Here is a 17,242-nt window from a genome sequence, read left to right on the forward strand (position 1 = left end):
AAAAGGTTTTAAAAAACCCCAGTTAAAACTACTTAAAAGTTCACATTCATGTGGAATTTGGTTAAGCTTTCTTCAGAGAAGAAGCAAAGTGTTAGGGTGTTCAGGCACTGGAACAGATTGTCCAGGGAGGAGGTGGAGCCACCATCCCTGGATCTGGTGCTGGAGGATATGATTTAGGGTTTAGGGGTTATAGCAGTGACAGGTTAATGGTTGGACTTGATGATCTTAGAGGTCTCCTCCAACCTTAATGATTCTGAGATTCTAAGTAATTACACATTCTCTCTTTTAATTACTAAAAACAGTATTTGTGTTAAAGGAATCAAATTCTCAAGTTGGGTGGTAGATCAACATGAAAATACATTCAAAATAGAAGTATTAAATACAACAGGAAAGAGAACCCTGACATTTTCCTTAAAGTATATTTTGTTCAAAGTATGATCTATTGAAATAGTCAAGCTGCAGCTGAAGTACCCACACACATTGCACACAGATGCACTCCCACACACAGAGATATAGGCCCTTCTTTAAAGGGCATTAATTACTATGGCAACTACTGTTGCTGATAGAGGCAACTCCATTTATTTTATCCCTAGAAACACCAAAACTCCATGACATTTGTAAATACAGTTCATAATTCAGTTTTATCCTACTTTATCCAATGATTACTTGAAATCTACCACCTTTAGAAAATATACTGAACGCATATACAATACAGACTGTCATACAAAGAAACATAGTGAAGATCTGCACACAGACTTTTAAGTAACTCACAGCAATTTCAGAAGGCTGAAATACATAAACACCAGAAATACAGGAAAGGATGCTTTGCTGTCCTCCTGTATCCCACACTGCCTGAAAATAGCAGTGTGGAACATATTCAGAAACAGATCCCCCACTCAAAAAAATATTTTTTTGTACAACATACTTGGCTTCCAAAACACCAAACACCTGCTAAACAGGGGCTCAAATACAGTAAGGCTGATATACAGAATCACAAGCCAGAGTTTGTTTCTGTGTTTTCATACAACTTAATAATATCTCTACACCATTAATTAAACATTACAATTTGTTAAAATATACAAGATATATTAAAAGAACCAAATTTTAAAAAGGATAAAAAAATCACCCTTCAAAGTGCTAATATAAGTGTGGCCCATGCAACCTTGTAATAATTCAAATTGTACCACACTGTACATACACAGAAATATATACACACACATGAATTTACATATTGTTCTACTGCACCTCTGCCCTGTTCAGTGCACAGAACAATTAAGAAACAGTTATTCAATATTTACCGTGTTTTTCCCAATGCATGATCTGACTTCTTTTTCTAATATTCACCTCTATCTCCAAATAAACAGAATAACCACAATGTCTCTTCTGTAGCACTCAGTGTCGCAGAAAAAAAAAAAATCAGTATCTTAAAAAACCCTAAGAAACCCTTTTTTTCATAGACTGGAAGTCAAGTCAAGTGAATCAGATTCACAAAGTTATATAGTTGGAAGACTTAGTAAATTTTCGTTTCTCTGCCCTTTGTAGACTATACTGTACTTAGTCTGCTGAGGTTTTTTGGCACAGTTGCTCCAAGTTTGATCCCATCAAATCTGCTGCTGTCCTACCTCAGGCTCCTTGTCTCAGACCTCTTCTCTTTGCTCTAATTCCATGATCCAGGACACTCAGTTGAATATCCTTGCTAAGCCTGACAAGTCTTTTAGACTCTTACCTCCTCTGTGCCAACTTGTCCCACTTCCTATCCTCCTCTCATTTTCTTGTCCAATCTGCACTGAAGCATCCCCAGCAGTTCCACTAGCCAACCTCTCTATCCATCCTTGTCTGAGATACCAGTTCCCCACAGCTACCAACATCCCACCTTAAAATAGCCCCATGACTCCTTTGCCAGCTCTCTTGTCCCAGGCCCTTCTTCCTTTCCTTAACCAGTTACCCAGCCCCTCCTACCCCTCAAGCGTTATGCCTTTTTTTCCACCTGCTCTTTTAATTCTCTATGGGTTCCAGATCCCTTCACTAGAAATCATCATCTCAGCAAAGAATTATTGCTCTCATCTTGGTTACACTACTGTTCTTTAGTAATTCAAATACACATTAGCCCTTTCTGCTTCTCTTTTCTACCCTGCTTGGGTGATAACAGAAGATCCTCAAAAGCAAAGGAGAGAGAAGCTTCCCCTTTTCCTTTCACCATCTAGTCTGACCAGTTCCTGAGCCCTGAAATTTGTCCTGCAGCACACTCACTCTGCAAAAAAAGAACAAGGTGCAGTATGGTCACACTTGCAGCTAAGAGGCTCTGAAGTAAGAGATTATAACAGCTCAAGACTATTTCTTATATATATATATATATACATACACTATAATATGGTAGCTATACATATATAGCTATATATACTATACACAGTAGCTATTTGTACCCACACAAATTGCTATTATTCAGAGGGTCTACTAATCTGCATGAAATTTCATAGCTCTCCATAGGGGAAATAAAATATATACAGCAGATTAAAGCCATCTTAACAGATTTGCAGACCTAGCTCCGAATCATTAATTAAAGCATTCCATATAAAATGTCCCAGTAACTTAGTGAGGCAGGATCATTTTACCAGGCTTTTTTTCAGTAAAGTTCAGCTATTCTGAGTTAGAATCTTCCTAAAAATTATTATTTTAGTCCAAGGGAGCCACTCTGCATAGAAAGGACCGAAGCCTCTGAACAGGAAGAGTTACAGGCACTTAAGAGAGCTAATTTTCAATGGGAAGCAAAGACAATTAACAGAACAAATACATCTTTTTCAGTCACACTTACTTTGGAGCTGCAAAAGACACCTAAGAATTTGTGTTTCCACTAGTTCACCTGCTTTCTTATCATGTTTGTGTCAAAATACAGTTTAACTTACCGAACATTTTCTGGTCTCAATTTATCCAGAACCATCTCTATTAAATCAGGCCTGAATTCTTCAAGCAAATACTCAGCAGCCAATACTTCTTCTATAGGATAATACTAAAAAACAAAGCCCAGAAAAATGTAGATGAAATAAACAAAACTAAGCATGACAAAACTATGGTTCTGTAAAGGAAACAAGTGTCTACCTTTGGTCACTAAATCTGTATTACCTTGATCATTTTGAATTAGAAGTTTGTAGATGTTCTATGTACTTTCTCTTTAAACTAAGCAAGATGGAGCAGTATCCTAATTATTAAACCATATTTCTCATATATTAGGCAATTTTACATACTGCATATTTACCATTCTTTTCTCTTGAATTACTTTATGTCTCAATCTAAAAAGTCACCCATCCTCAAATAGTATTTTGAAGTAACTAAAGAAAAAAAAAAAAATGTAAAATGTAAATGTAAAAAATAACATGGCAAATGCTGACCCCTGCAGGATATTTTTAAAGACAGAAAAATAGCAAGGACTCAGAGTGCTTTTGGGAAAAAACAAAACATAATAGCAAAACCAACCAACCAAAGATACAAAAAACCTACCACCACCAAAAAAACCACTAAGTGTTTTTAGGATCCTTTAAAAATTCAATTCTTATTTATGGCAATTTAAAGGGAAGTGTATTTCAATGACCTAAAAGCATAATACAAATTTGAACACTTTTAATTCTAACATTTTTCACGTACGATGAAGCTGAAAATCTCTTAAGGTACATGCCAATTTAAGAAGAAAAAAACAGTTTAAATCCCTCTAAAAACCACTGGTCTAGTTGACAGGAAAACTTTCCTGATAAACACCTGTTTACCAAGGGAAAGTTACCAGGTGACACAAGCACTTGCAGTTTGCCACACAGGCGTACTTTTTTTGACCATAGTTATTGCAAAAAGTCTTTCTGAATTACATGCATCATGCAAAAAAACTCCAGTGGAATGACTTCCAGAACACAGAGTAACTCACAAAATGAATTCTGGGAAAGGGAAAGGGCTATGGGGATGGAGACCAAGGACACTGAATCAAACATTCAGATGTGAATGCTAAAGATCCAGAGTTTGAAACTCATTCTGCATAAATGGCTAAGTAACTTGAAGGGAAGATTCGAAGTAATCTATGCACTTCTAATGTTAAATTAGCAAAGAAATGCAGATTGAGTGACCAAAACTATATAATTTATTTACTTTACAAACACTGCTCACCAACTGGAACAGAACATAAAACTTATTTGGTTACTTAGTTCTTGTATGGCTTGAGCAGGAGAGCTGGACAAGGTGACTTTCAGAGGTCCAGACCAACCTCAACCATTTTGTGATTCTGTGATACTTTTCAGCAAGGTCAGAGCATAATGAAACTGAAACAGACTAAAATGATCTAGATACAATGTTTAAAATGAATTTGTAAAAATGATGTAATTAAGGAGACAAAACAAAAGAAAAGAAAAAGGGCACTGAAAACCAGGGAACAACTATCTGGAAAACACCAAGACAAATATGAAAAACACAGGACAAATATGAAATGTAGTTTGACAGCAAAACCTTAGTGGTGATGTCTCAGAGCAGCACAAATGTGTTTAAAGATGAACTTCTGATTTGCTGAATTAAAACATCTTCTTTGAATCCTTTTGGTAAATACATAACAACTGAGGACATTATATTTACTCATGCTAAGACATACACAGGTTCTTCTTCAAGTCTTGAGAAACAGGATTATTTGTAAGCACATGAAATCACCAAACAACAGCTGGTTCATTCAAAGCATAATCTTTGCATGACTCAGAGGCAATAAAGAGAACTAGAGAAGGTATTTTTCTATCAGTGTTTTAGTAACTTAGAGCAGAATCAGAATTAGTATTCATACTGCCAAGCACAGTAAAAGAAAGGCAGTGGGAAAAGAGAGAGTCCTGAATCAATACCCTGCTCTTTGGAACACTGCTGGCAACTTCCTGGCCTGATTTTTGGTGACAGCAATTGTAATCGGAAATGATCCAACAAACACAACCCACTAAAAGGCTGTTTCAGAAGTCCATGTGTTAAAGAGATTTTAGGCAGTTGACAGTACAAATGCAAGAAACAGCATCCCAAACAGGAGCTCTTTAGATATCCATTTAAGTGTTTTGATTTGTCTAACGCTTTTAGTAAACACAAAGAAAATTCTAAAACTAAAGATGATTATTTTAGACTTTACAAATTAAAGTCTAAGACCATTAACAGGAATTCCTGCAGAGAAACTAAAAATGTCTGAGTAGATGTAGACATTAGCTATGCAAGGAAGAATGACTGCAATGGATAAAAGTTACATTACTTCACTCAAAAAAAACCCAAAACCTGCCAAAATCTTCCTTTAGTGCAAAATGAGGGAACTGACTTTGGCAGACAAAGTAAAAGCTACAGGATGATTCTTTCAGTACCAGTACATACTCACATTAGTAAAGTGATTTATGTTCATAAAGTGACTTCACTACAGTGATAAACATTTGTAATTTGCCAATTTAGTACAAAAATTTCTGCTTATTGCAGTATTTCAGCATTGTTAACTATGGCACATAGTGCTTGTGTATCTCCCTAGAGAACATTTAGCTATCAGGTAGACACAGAATGACAAGGTACATGACTTTAGAAACACTGAAACGAATCAAACAGCAACTCCAGTTACTGTATAATCAGTTCTACCAAGTATAGAAGTATAAAATGGTAGAGTGAACAGAATGTGACTTACTGACTGCCAAAACTGAGATCTGTGCAGCCTGGTATTAGCTTCCTAAGCACAAGTGCAAAGGACCTTTGCAGGTGCCTGTATTTATTAAGAGTATAATCAAACATGCTGCTAAATGACTATTTAAAAACCCAACAACCAAATCAAACCAACCTCCCTCTACTTACATGCAGCATTCCTCCAAGCTTTGATGTGTAACCTCGTGGTCGCTCTTTATCTTTAAATCTGAATGCCACAGCATTGAGATCCTAGAAAACAAGGTATGAATGATTGAAGAGCATAAATTAAAGCCTATTCCAAGAATAATTACTGGCTACTTAATTCCTTTTTTATAATGAAACAAAAGGAAGTACTTTTACTGTATCCATGTTAAAGCAGTTAGACAGGTACCCAACACCAGTTCTCAGTAACATTCAAGCTGTGCAAAACTCACAAGCTGTGTGGGATAGTCTCAGAATGTGAAGTGTTACACAAGTCTGGTACCACTCGTTCTTAGTAAGAGATTTTGTCCCATGCCTCATATATTTAAATTTCCTGATATTTTGAAAACACCCCAAATCTGATATAACAAATAACCAATGTTCCAGTGCAATGTTTGCTGCATGTTAACGAACTGAAGCCTTTCCCTCTGCCTTTTTTGTTCCTTTTGTTCAGCCAGACAACAGGCAAGTTTTGAGACAGAAAAAGTATGTTTCTTCATGCTGTCTTAGCCACAGAAATAGAACACAACATTCTTTGGATACAATGGCAAGGGTGAATTAAAGAGACCTAAGACTATAAAGCCAGTGAAAAGGACAGTCCATCTTCCATGAAACTATGCACAGAGTCTGATTAATTCAACAATTCAGCTGAAAATAAACTCAAGAGATTCTTTTCATACTAGTTTGCCAGCACTCTGACTCACCCCACAGCCTCAAGAATGCTGGGGCTGACACAGGAGGAGCAAGGGAAAGACACGGGGATGAAACATAAGGATGGAACTACCTCTTTCAAATCTTGTATTTGCTTACAGTGACAGCGAAACAAATCCATTGGGACTTTTACAGGGAGGATAAAGAGACTTCAGACTTTTTACATGTATACAGGGTCAAGGTATAAGAAACAAAGCTAATCCAGCTGCAGAATTTCTACTCTTAGAAGAGACTCAAGAGTTTTCACCAATTAAAGATAAGATGGAATAAGAAATCTTTACCCAAGCATATGTAGTGAACCAATGAGACTACATATATGAACAAAACTGGTTTTATTTCACACTGACACTAAGTGCAGTACTAATAGGATACTTTACATTTTTGCTCTGTGCATACAGAACCATCCAGACTTGTAAGAAGCATGAACAGTTCAGCAAAGACTGAAGTATACAAAGTACTCACCCTTCAAAAAGATGAAGGAACAAACAGCAGATTAAATGTCCTATTGCCTTTACAATCTCAACTATACAATCTGACAGGTGAGAGAATGGCAGAATCACAGCCATTTTGATTTCCAATTCAGTGTTACCCCTCACAGTAAATGCTTCCCTGCCTCCTCCTGCAGTGAAGGCTAAAGAAGGTCATGGAAAATCCTTGTGCATAGAGCAAGATCCTTTTTCCATCACCTCCACTGTGCTATCATACCTCACAGTTCTATTTAGAACATTTCACATCTATATTAAGACAATATATTCTGTCATGTTGCACCTCCACAATTAATAAACTTCACTACCATGCCATTACTAAAGGCAACTTAAATAGTCAAGGGATCAGTTACTACTTATAATAGAAAAAGAATTGTGAAATATGCAGTACTTGTATTTTTAAGTGCCAATTACTTACCTTGCACTCTTGGAAAACCCATTCCTGAGGTCCTTCTGTACGTAGCTTTTGAATATATTGAAACATGTGCAAAATAATATCTTCAACATGCACTGGAAAGAAAAAATACTTAATTCACGCAGTTCTGCACAAAGAAGAAATTATGATGAACACAAACGTGTATGGTTTTATTTTTAGTTACACCGTGATACACAAAGAAATGTAAGTATATCTGCAATCCCACCAGCAAAGTTAAACTTGCTTTTCTGAGACATGATTTTAAGATAAGTGTTTATGTCTCCAGCTAATTTTGAGAACTGCACTGAACATGCCTTATGTCAAGATACTGATTTATGTTATAATTTAACTTGGGTATAAACAGCATGAGTAAGCAGCACACAAAAGGTACCCACAGCTTTTCTTTTAAAGAAATTTATGTTGAAAATTTATTTAATTAATTAACATAATCCCATGGAAGCTGATATCTTATGTTAAGTGAAGAGTGTTAGTATACTGAGAAGACCTAAACACAAAAGAATAACCACTTAATTAAAATAAATTGGCTTTTAAGATATAGTCACAATTAGTCTCTTTGGATCACCAACCCATCCAATCAGGAATAACAAGGAATGCACACAAAGTGCTTCACTTACAAAGTCCTTCCTCTGTCAAGTCCACATTAATGATGAAAAACATGAAACCTCTAGCACCTTCCTTCTGGCCTCCAACAAGAGTGTTTACCCATCCTATGACATCAAAAAGAAACTCTATTACATAAACGAATCTGTAACACTTTATGCAACTTTTTGTATGCTTCAGCAACATCTTAGCTATTTTAACACATTTTGATTCATTTACGTGTTCTCCTTCACTTCCTTAATACCAACAGCAACAGTGCAGGTTAAACACCACACGAGTCAGACCTATCTGGTTTTGGTACTCAGAGAGATACGACAAACTCAAGATCATTTGATTGCTGGGTAATTTAATTCTGTTTGGAACAGAGTAATAAAATGAGAAATAGCAAAAGATACACCCTTGTAGGCTTCCAGACATTAAGGGACCTGACAGTAGTCTCAGAGTCAGGGACAGGACAGAGACAAGATCTTTATGTCAGAGCTCACGTAACTCTCTAAAAAGGATGGATAAAGGGGAGGGGCAAGAAGTAATACCTTCAGCAGTCTGCGTGTCTGTTAACTATTTATTTTTACCTGCCACAGAAACAAAAATAAAGCACAAAATGACAATTCAACCTACTCAAACAGCTGAAGGCTTTAACATGCAAAGGTCAATTTTAAGTGAAATGTAGCTAAAGTTTAAAAATGGTATGATCAAATATTTTTTAGCTCTTTACCTTTAAAGGACTTACCTTTGGCTTTAAGCTCTGATAGAAGACTTCCTGGGCCTTCATGCCCAATCAGATGACCAAGGTAATGGCCAGGGTTTGATTTATAGTACTTCTGAAGGTCTGGGATGGGAAATGTGACATAAAGATTTCTAATATCCTTAATGGGTACCACTTTGTAAAGTTGCTGAGGGGGGAAACAAACAAGGAGACCCATAAACAAAGGGAAACTAGTTTATTTTGTTTATCTCAGGAGCACACAAAAACATCAAAGTTGGAGGAGACCTCTACGATCATCATTAGCCTGTCACTCTGATGTAACCCCTAAGTCCTAAACCATATCCTCCAGTGCCAGACCCAGACACCTCTTAAACACCTTCAGGGCTGGTGATTCCACCACCTCCCTGGGCAAACTTATTCCAGTGTCTGACCACTTAACAGGGAAAACATTTCTCCTCACATCTCCTCTGACTCTGTCCTGGCTCAGCTCAAGGCCATTCCCTCTAGTCCTCTCCCTGCAGCCATGGCAGGACAGACCATCCCCCACCTCTCTCCAAGCCCTGTCAGGGAGTTGCAGAGAGCCATGAGGTCACCCCTGAGCCTCTTCTCCAGGCTAACTAACCCAACTCCCTCAGCCCTTCCTCATGTGCTCTAGCCCTTTGCTGCCCTCCTTGCCCTTGGCTGGACTCGCTCCAGTGCCTCAATGGCCTTTTTGCAGTGAGGGGCCCAAAGCTGAACACAGCACTGAGCTGTGAGCTCCCCAGTGCCGAGTCCAGGGGGATGGTCACTGCCCTAGTCCTGCTGCCACACTGCTCTTGAGCCAGGCCAAAATGTCCTTGGCCTTCTTGGCCACCTGTGCACACTGTTGGCTCACACTGAGCCACTGCCACCAGCACTGCCAAATCCTTTTCTGACCAACAACTCTTGAGCCACTTCTCCCCCAGCCTAGTGAACTGCACAGTGTATTACTGAAACATAAAAACCATCATTTCAGGTATACACTCCTGATGGAAGATGTATCTCTATACATACCCGGAGATGTTCTTCTTGGAAAGGATGTTCAGGAAACTCTGGTATAGGAACATTTTTATTCTCCACTTCTGAAAATAACTTTACCACTAAGCAAGTCAGCTCATCTAAGGATTCTAGAATAAAGAAACATTAGAAAAAACAGTCATTATCTAAAGATTCTGGAAACTTGATTTTGGAATATTGTTTGGGGGAGACAAGAATTTTAGAGAAATGTAGTTTAAATGGTGTTATGATTATTAATTTTGGAAAAAAAATATATTCACATTTAAAATCTGAACTATGACATGCAGAACTATACAATTATAACAGAAGCACATGCTTATTAAAGGAAGGCCTCAATCATGATTAAAATAACTCCTGTAACTGAAAATAAATCTTTACATTTTACTGATAAATCTAAGCTAGAACTAAAGAAAATATACACACCAGATATTATAAATCAACATTCCAGAAAAAGTTAAAGGGACACGGAATTACAGCTGCAAATTTTCTGAAGTGAAGACATCTTTGCCAAAGCTTCTTCCACCCAAGCTCACATCCAGTCCTTCAGGTACACTGTGAGCCAGGGTCATGTCCTCAGCACCCAAAACACACACATCTGTGACCTGGTTAAGCACTTCTACTTTTACATCCACTCTAGTTTCAGCCTGTCACTGTAGTACTCTGCAAAAATGAGCAGCAGACCTTTCCCAGAGAGAATCTGATGTCGTGCATTAATTCACCTAAACTGAACTATACCATTTCTGTTGAAATGCTGCCTCCAAAATTGCTCTCTGCTTTAAGGAATGCATTTTGGAGCACTTCTCAGAGTGAGAATGAGATAAAAAAGACTCATCTGTCAATTTTTTGGCACACACCTTTCAAGGGTGGGCGTTAGAAGAAAAAACCAGGCGTTTCTTGGATGTCTCAAAGTACAACTTTAATCCTTGAAAGACTTCAAAAAGCAGTCACCTTGTGATCAAAACAATCCCTGTTAGATTGAGAAAGTAGAACCTTTCCTGTCCAACACATGCATGCTCCTGCACTACACTAAGAGACACGTACGGGGGGGAAAAAAAAGCAACACAACAGTGCAAACCAAGATGGTTTGCTGTGTAATAAAATGTTGTGAACTGTATGTAGTTCTATTAAAACCCACTGCTTTTTATTCACATCAGCAAAATACACATGCATTTAAGCTTTACAACTACATTGACAGTTTTCTTAGTACAGACTTCCAGGTGCCAGGGTGAGTCTTAGTGAAAAAGTTCCCATTTAAAATTACTCAGTGAATTTTCCTTTTGATTAAATAAAAAAATTGATTTTATTCCATTCATACTGACCATCTAAGCATTATTGTAAAACACTATACAAATTCCAGGACATTTTCAAAAAGCAAACAGCTTCCAACACTGTTACCAAGCTTTGGGCAAACCATCTCAATTGTGGAAGGTTTTAAGCAGTTGGAACCTCCATTTTCTTCAAATATAGATACATGTAAAGTCTTGCTCAACCAACAGAACAAAACTCACCTCTTCCTAAGACACAAATAGCCATTAAATTTGATGAATAATAAGTAGAATGGAACTTCAACAGCTCTTGCCTTACATCTATTCCTTCTTTGGTTGGTCTAGTTTCTAGAGTGAGTTTGTTCCCTGTAACATGAAAAGAAGTTAATAATACTTGATGTTCATGAATGTAGAGATCAAAAAGGAAAAGAAATAAATCAGTCTTTAAAATTAGCAATTTAAAAAACAATCAATATGCATAATTAGTAAACTGGATCAAATATTTTGTCTATATTCCTCACCATCTGAAGACAAATTAAATGGTGAAACCCTAATGTGTTTATGCCCACAGCACCAATACACAGGTTAAAATAAAATAACATACATCAAAAGCATAAGTTCAGTAACTGTGCTGTTACAGTACTGGAGTACATGATGAAGCAACAGTCAGAAGACACCTTGTAGATGCAGAAAAATGGACACTAGACAGTGCAGAAGTGCCTGAGAAATTACTCAACACTGCTGAGAGAACTGATGGAGCAGAATTACCATCACAGGCACTAATTCAAGGAGATCAGTGAAGGATATCTGGGGACAAAATGCACATCCAAACAAAAAACTGAAGACTAAAGTGCATTTGTTTCTATGGACAAACAGAGAGTAATAGGTTTGCTGACAAAACAGGCTGCACAGCAACAAGAAGTGACCTGAAGCATCAAATGGAGTCATTCCTGCATTCAGATGGATTAACAACATCTCAGCTGCTCAAAAGGAAACAGCAAAATGCCAAATGCAACTGTCACAAAAACCGTATCACAGCTGTCACATCTTTGGGAAAATAAATCCAGTCAAAGCTGAGCTCTACTTCTGCAAAGTCTTATCTACAGGAAGGCATTGTGCCTTCCTGTATAACTTTATTTTGGAATCAGAGTCTGACCCAAGAAGAGGTGAATATGATTACTGTTGTTGAATTTGAGCACATTTGGGGTATTCTCCCCATGAAAAGATTTCACTTGTGCCAACTAGACAACCTTCTTAAAATGCAGAAAACTACTTCTGTAATTGCTATTTTCTGAGTGCTACATAAAAATTAAATAACACAGTCACAGGTGCTTAAATTGTTACTAAGCATTCTGTGAATAATTAAGCCTGAACAAACAATTAAGCTGTAAGACTGGGATTTGTTCAAGATCATTTTATTTATCCATCTCCTACTGTTGCGCTTCATGCTTAAGATTTTGTTTCTATATTCCTACTCCGCCATTTCCACATTACTCTGCTGATGTTTCTGATTTGACCTAGTCACTACCATCTAGTCTAAATGCAATACTAGCTAACAAAAAGAGCATATGGTTAAAACAAATTAAAACACAATTCATTCACTTTGTTATGACCAAAGACTTAACAGTACCAAATTATGACCAATTCAGTAACTGGCAAAGAGTTACTACATTTGGACAAACTAGAGTTACTAATTACTACAGTAATTAACAGAATCATAAAGGTTGCTTAATCACTGTACTCCGAATCTTGGATCACTGTGTTTCCTATGGTTTTGTCAAGCTGTTTGGTCTACCATGTGCAAAATGTGATAAAGCACATAATAAACACGTATGGGGGGGAAAAGAACTGTTTCAGTCTGTCTTTAGCAATTTTGTATAAACAATAATACTATGTATGTTACACAGAACTCCAACAGATAATTATATTCTGACAAACCTGTTCCAAATTTACTGAAGGGATGATTGGGGTTTCCAGTAGCCTTCTCCAATTGAAATAACCTCCAGGCATCATTCATCAGATTCTTCTCATGCTCAGAATCAACAGCATTCACTTCCCTGTCTTTGCAGCTTTCATCAAACAGAGGGCACAGGAAAAATTGGGCAAATCTAACAAGAAAAAATGTAATTCAAGAGCACTGTAAAGAAATTGTAACAGAAAAGTATGAAGCTTGGTACCTCCTGAAATACATTATTTTAGAATGCAGAACTTACAAATTCTTTAACAGTTTTGACACTGATCTTTACTTGTCAGTTTCTCAATTATGTACAAATGTAGGCAACAACACATTCAGCCTGTAAGGTAGTACAAGAATCCAGGTCCCTGCATCACAACCCACACACTGAAAATTTCTACTGTCTTGAAGTTTAGCTGCAAGAGGCTCTAAATCTTGCAAATCAAGTAAGTCTTGTCAGACATCCAGGGAGGAGTCAAAGGGAAAACTCACTCTTTACCTCACTGACTACACACCTTTCTATTTCTGTTCCTGCCCCAAAACAGAGATTTCAACAAGTTCCCTTTATTAAGATAATATAATTAACATATTTCTAGACTTGACCCTCCTTTTACTGTCAGTGAACTAAGGATCCCATGGGAAGCACAGTTTTTGATTATACAATCACAGGATTTGCACAGTGTGTAAATTCATGATCATATTCTGTGCCCCACATTTCCAAAAATAGTCAGTGTAAACACAATTACACTTCAAAAATTATGCCTCAGTGAAGAACTCTGCCAGCTGAAAAAAATCTGAGCAAGACTTCTGAACTGAAAAACAACTGGTTATCAGTTTTAACAAGAGACAGTGTTCTCAACCTTTTTTTCCATATCCTAACCATAGAACTACCAAAAAAAATTTTACACTAATTCAAGCAGAATCTATATAACAAAAATTTAAATACTAAAAGAACATGTTTACCTGTCTAGTGCACCTTCTAGGTGCTCATGTGACACATCAAAGTAGTAGTTGGTATGTTCCCCACTGGTGAAAGCATTTGAGCTCCCAGCGTGCTCACTGAGGAACTGGCTATACTCATTCTCTTTTGGGTACTTCTTGGTTCCCAGGAACAACATATGCTCACAGAAATGACTAAGCCCAGCAATGTTGGGGGGATCAGACAAGGATCCTGCAGGGAGAAAAATTTCACGTAATCATTCATAAAAAGCAACACTAAAAGTCTTTGAAAGTGCTCCATATTACAGTATGTTGCCTCAGGCAATGATATCAATTCTGTAGCTGTAAGTAGACACTTGTGCAACTATAGTCAACTAAGCTCAGTCTTAAAAAAAGCATTTTAAAGAATTAGCATTAGTAACTGAACCAATTAGTGTCTCAAATTGCCTCTCCAGATCAGCCTGCACTTCCTTATTGAAACAATTTTTCAACTGAAGTCCATGACTCATAATCTGCAAAGACCTGGCAGATCACTCTGTTCTGAATTCTATACCTTAGTAACAGCACTGTGTTACAAGGCAGCAATTGCCAACCACAATTAAGGAGGTATTTATCTAAAGTTTACAGGACAAGTCATAACCTGTAATTGCCTGAACACAAGCAGCTATGGATGACCAGCTCGTAGGTGCGAAGGCAGAGAGATTAAAAGACAATAACGCTTTCAAAGAATGGGAGCCAGAAACATGGAAGTTTGAGTCTGGCAGTCCTGCTCTGGAACGTGCAAGGGGAGAGCAGAGATGAAGGTAACAGACACATCACCTCCAGTCCATGTGCAGGAACTGGATGATGCAGTTGACTATCACTATCACAGTAGCTAACCAAAATCATACAGGGACACTCTGAACTAGACAATGATCTGGGACACCTTCATAATAATGAAAGCCAGAAGTTTACAAAGGCACTGCATTACTTCTGCCCTCACACCAACAGCAGCAAGAGCTCCCAACTACAAACATGGCACGAGGATGCTTAGGCTATGTGCACATGCATCACACTCTGCAAGCAACAGAGAAACTACACAAGCTTGAGAAATACCTCAGACAGAAGAAAAGGCTTCCATTATTCCAGAGGGTCAAAGTAAATACCTTCCCCTTCTATTTCCAGTATTTCTGTCTGCACACTTAAGCATCACTGGAGTCAGGGAGTGCCTCTCCAACTTCTCCAGCACTACAGCATTTTCTCACCTCTACACATCAACAACTTAACATGAAAAAAACAGTCTGCCATGACAGATGGAGCTGTCTGAAATAATTGCACTCACACACACCCCTTTTCTACTTACAAAAGATCTTTCATAACATGAAACTTAATGGTTAAAAGCAGCCTTTTCACTGACTGAGCTACACTTGAGTTAACACAGAATACAGTAAGACCATTTAAATAGCTCTAATAATTTTCAACTTGATGTGTCGAAGAATTAAACAAACTCTAAATTACAATGAAAGGCTAAGCTGCCAGCTGCACACCACTCCTGTCAGTTTACTTGCAATCAAGAGACCAAAACCTTGAGCATTCTTATTAACGGCATAGTGAATACAACAGGAATTAAATACCTATGTGCACATCAAGTGCTGCTGAAGACTTATCTGTGGTGGGGTCACTAATGAGAAGAGCTTTAATGCCATTTGCCAGCTCCAGCCCACGATATTCCCGTTTATCCTCAGGTGATTTGATAATTTCATTAGTTATTCTCTTAATAGCTGGATTGTTCATTTTGTTGTTTGTCTCCTTCTGAAACCTTAAAGAAAACAGAAGAAATTTCACTTATTATTTTCACTTCAGCCTTGCAAATAGTTTGATATTGTGTTAGACAACACTGACAGCAAGAAGTTCTGCTCTGCACAAAACTCATTCGTCTAAAAGTATAGTTCAGATCCTGAGAGATAATGCTAATAAAACAAAACCCAAACCTGAAGACCAAGAGTCATAGAATCACAGAATTTTAGGGGTTGGAATGTACCTTACCCCCCTGCCGTGGGCAGAGACGAGACACCCCTAGACCAGGCTGCTCAAGGCCTCATCCAACCTGGCTTTGAACACTGCCAGGGCTGTGGCATCACAACCTCCCTGGGCAACCTGTGCCAGCGTCTCAAGTAACACGTCATGTAATTTAATGTCTCAAATATCATACTGGCAATTAAATGTTAATGAAAAAAAACCCTTAATAAATAAATGTCATCCCCTTACAGATTATGATAAAAATGAAATTAAATGCAGCATACATTGCTGTCTCAAGTATAACTTTGAGCTTCAGTTAAGTACTTCATGTGTCTGAATTCGTGGTTATATTATGGTTGTTGTAACTTTGTGACTGTGTGGCAAATAAAATGTTACTAATAAACCCCTGGATTTGTAGACTCAAGCAAGATATGGTAACACTGTTTGCAATATTGCCATAAAAACCCAAACACTGCAGAACTGCCATGACAAACAGGAATAGACAGTCTCAACACGTTTAAACTTCTACTATTAACAGATGCTTCAAGACACGCTTCTTTCATGGCACAATTTCAAAATGCTAAGAAACTAAATGTGATTCTGAAATCATAAGCTCTTGGGTTTTAGTTTTCTTTAAATGTCAAATGAAAAGGTGACACATTCAGACCTGAATATTTGTGGAGGTAGAGTGGAACCCCTTGACTGCATGTTAAAAAATAAAACCAACCAAAAAATTCCAAAATACCCACATAAATGAGAAACAGCAACACAAAAAAAAAATCCCAAACCCCAGTGAGGGAAATGGGAAAGCTGTGCTCTGAGCCAGCCACGTGGTGGATTCCTGTATGTAACAGCTACTGAATTCTAGCTCTGTTTGACCGGAAGGGGTTTACAACAGAGCCTGTTTTAAATACAAAGTACCAACAAAACTGAATCTTATCCCGTGGTGAAACATTGCTTACCATACTGCTGAGTCATTTACCACATGAGCTTCATTAGATATTACTGAATTCACTTCACTTAAACCAGATCCAAGCCCTAACTCCACATCACAACACACACAGAGGCACGAGAAACTCTGTATGGTCCTGTGGTATCACATAGATAACAAGGAGTTCTCCAATATTGACTTTTCCATGTTCCGGCTCTATGATTCAAGGAACTTCATTCAAGTTTTAAGACTACATATAAGCTTTAGGACCATAGGGAATGTGCAACTGCAAAGTTCTCAACACATCGATTCTTTCAAGTCTT

The 17,242-nt window shown here is 37.7% G+C and overlaps 1 protein-coding gene across 1 annotated transcript in view; it reads right to left on the minus strand.

Annotated features, from left to right (window-relative positions):
* The window catches only part of IDE (insulin-degrading enzyme), a gene marked incomplete at its 5' end in the record, with an annotated part of 48,672 nt that extends 32,884 nt beyond the window's left edge, over window positions 1-15,788 (minus strand). The window contains 10 exons of the mRNA XM_009083761.1: window positions 2,904-3,007; window positions 5,827-5,907; window positions 7,474-7,565; window positions 8,106-8,198; window positions 8,822-8,984; window positions 9,830-9,942; window positions 11,341-11,463; window positions 13,036-13,205; window positions 14,015-14,222; window positions 15,604-15,788. Coding sequence (XP_009082009.1) covers window positions 2,904-3,007; window positions 5,827-5,907; window positions 7,474-7,565; window positions 8,106-8,198; window positions 8,822-8,984; window positions 9,830-9,942; window positions 11,341-11,463; window positions 13,036-13,205; window positions 14,015-14,222; window positions 15,604-15,788 — 1,332 coding nt within the window. The remainder of the gene's footprint in view (window positions 1-2,903; window positions 3,008-5,826; window positions 5,908-7,473; window positions 7,566-8,105; window positions 8,199-8,821; window positions 8,985-9,829; window positions 9,943-11,340; window positions 11,464-13,035; window positions 13,206-14,014; window positions 14,223-15,603) is intronic.
* Between the last annotated feature and the right edge of the window lie 1,454 nt (window positions 15,789-17,242).

Source organism: Acanthisitta chloris, unplaced genomic scaffold, assembly GCF_000695815.1.
Source record: "Acanthisitta chloris isolate BGI_N310 unplaced genomic scaffold, ASM69581v1 scaffold32981, whole genome shotgun sequence".
Lineage (NCBI taxonomy): Eukaryota > Metazoa > Chordata > Aves > Passeriformes > Acanthisittidae > Acanthisitta > Acanthisitta chloris.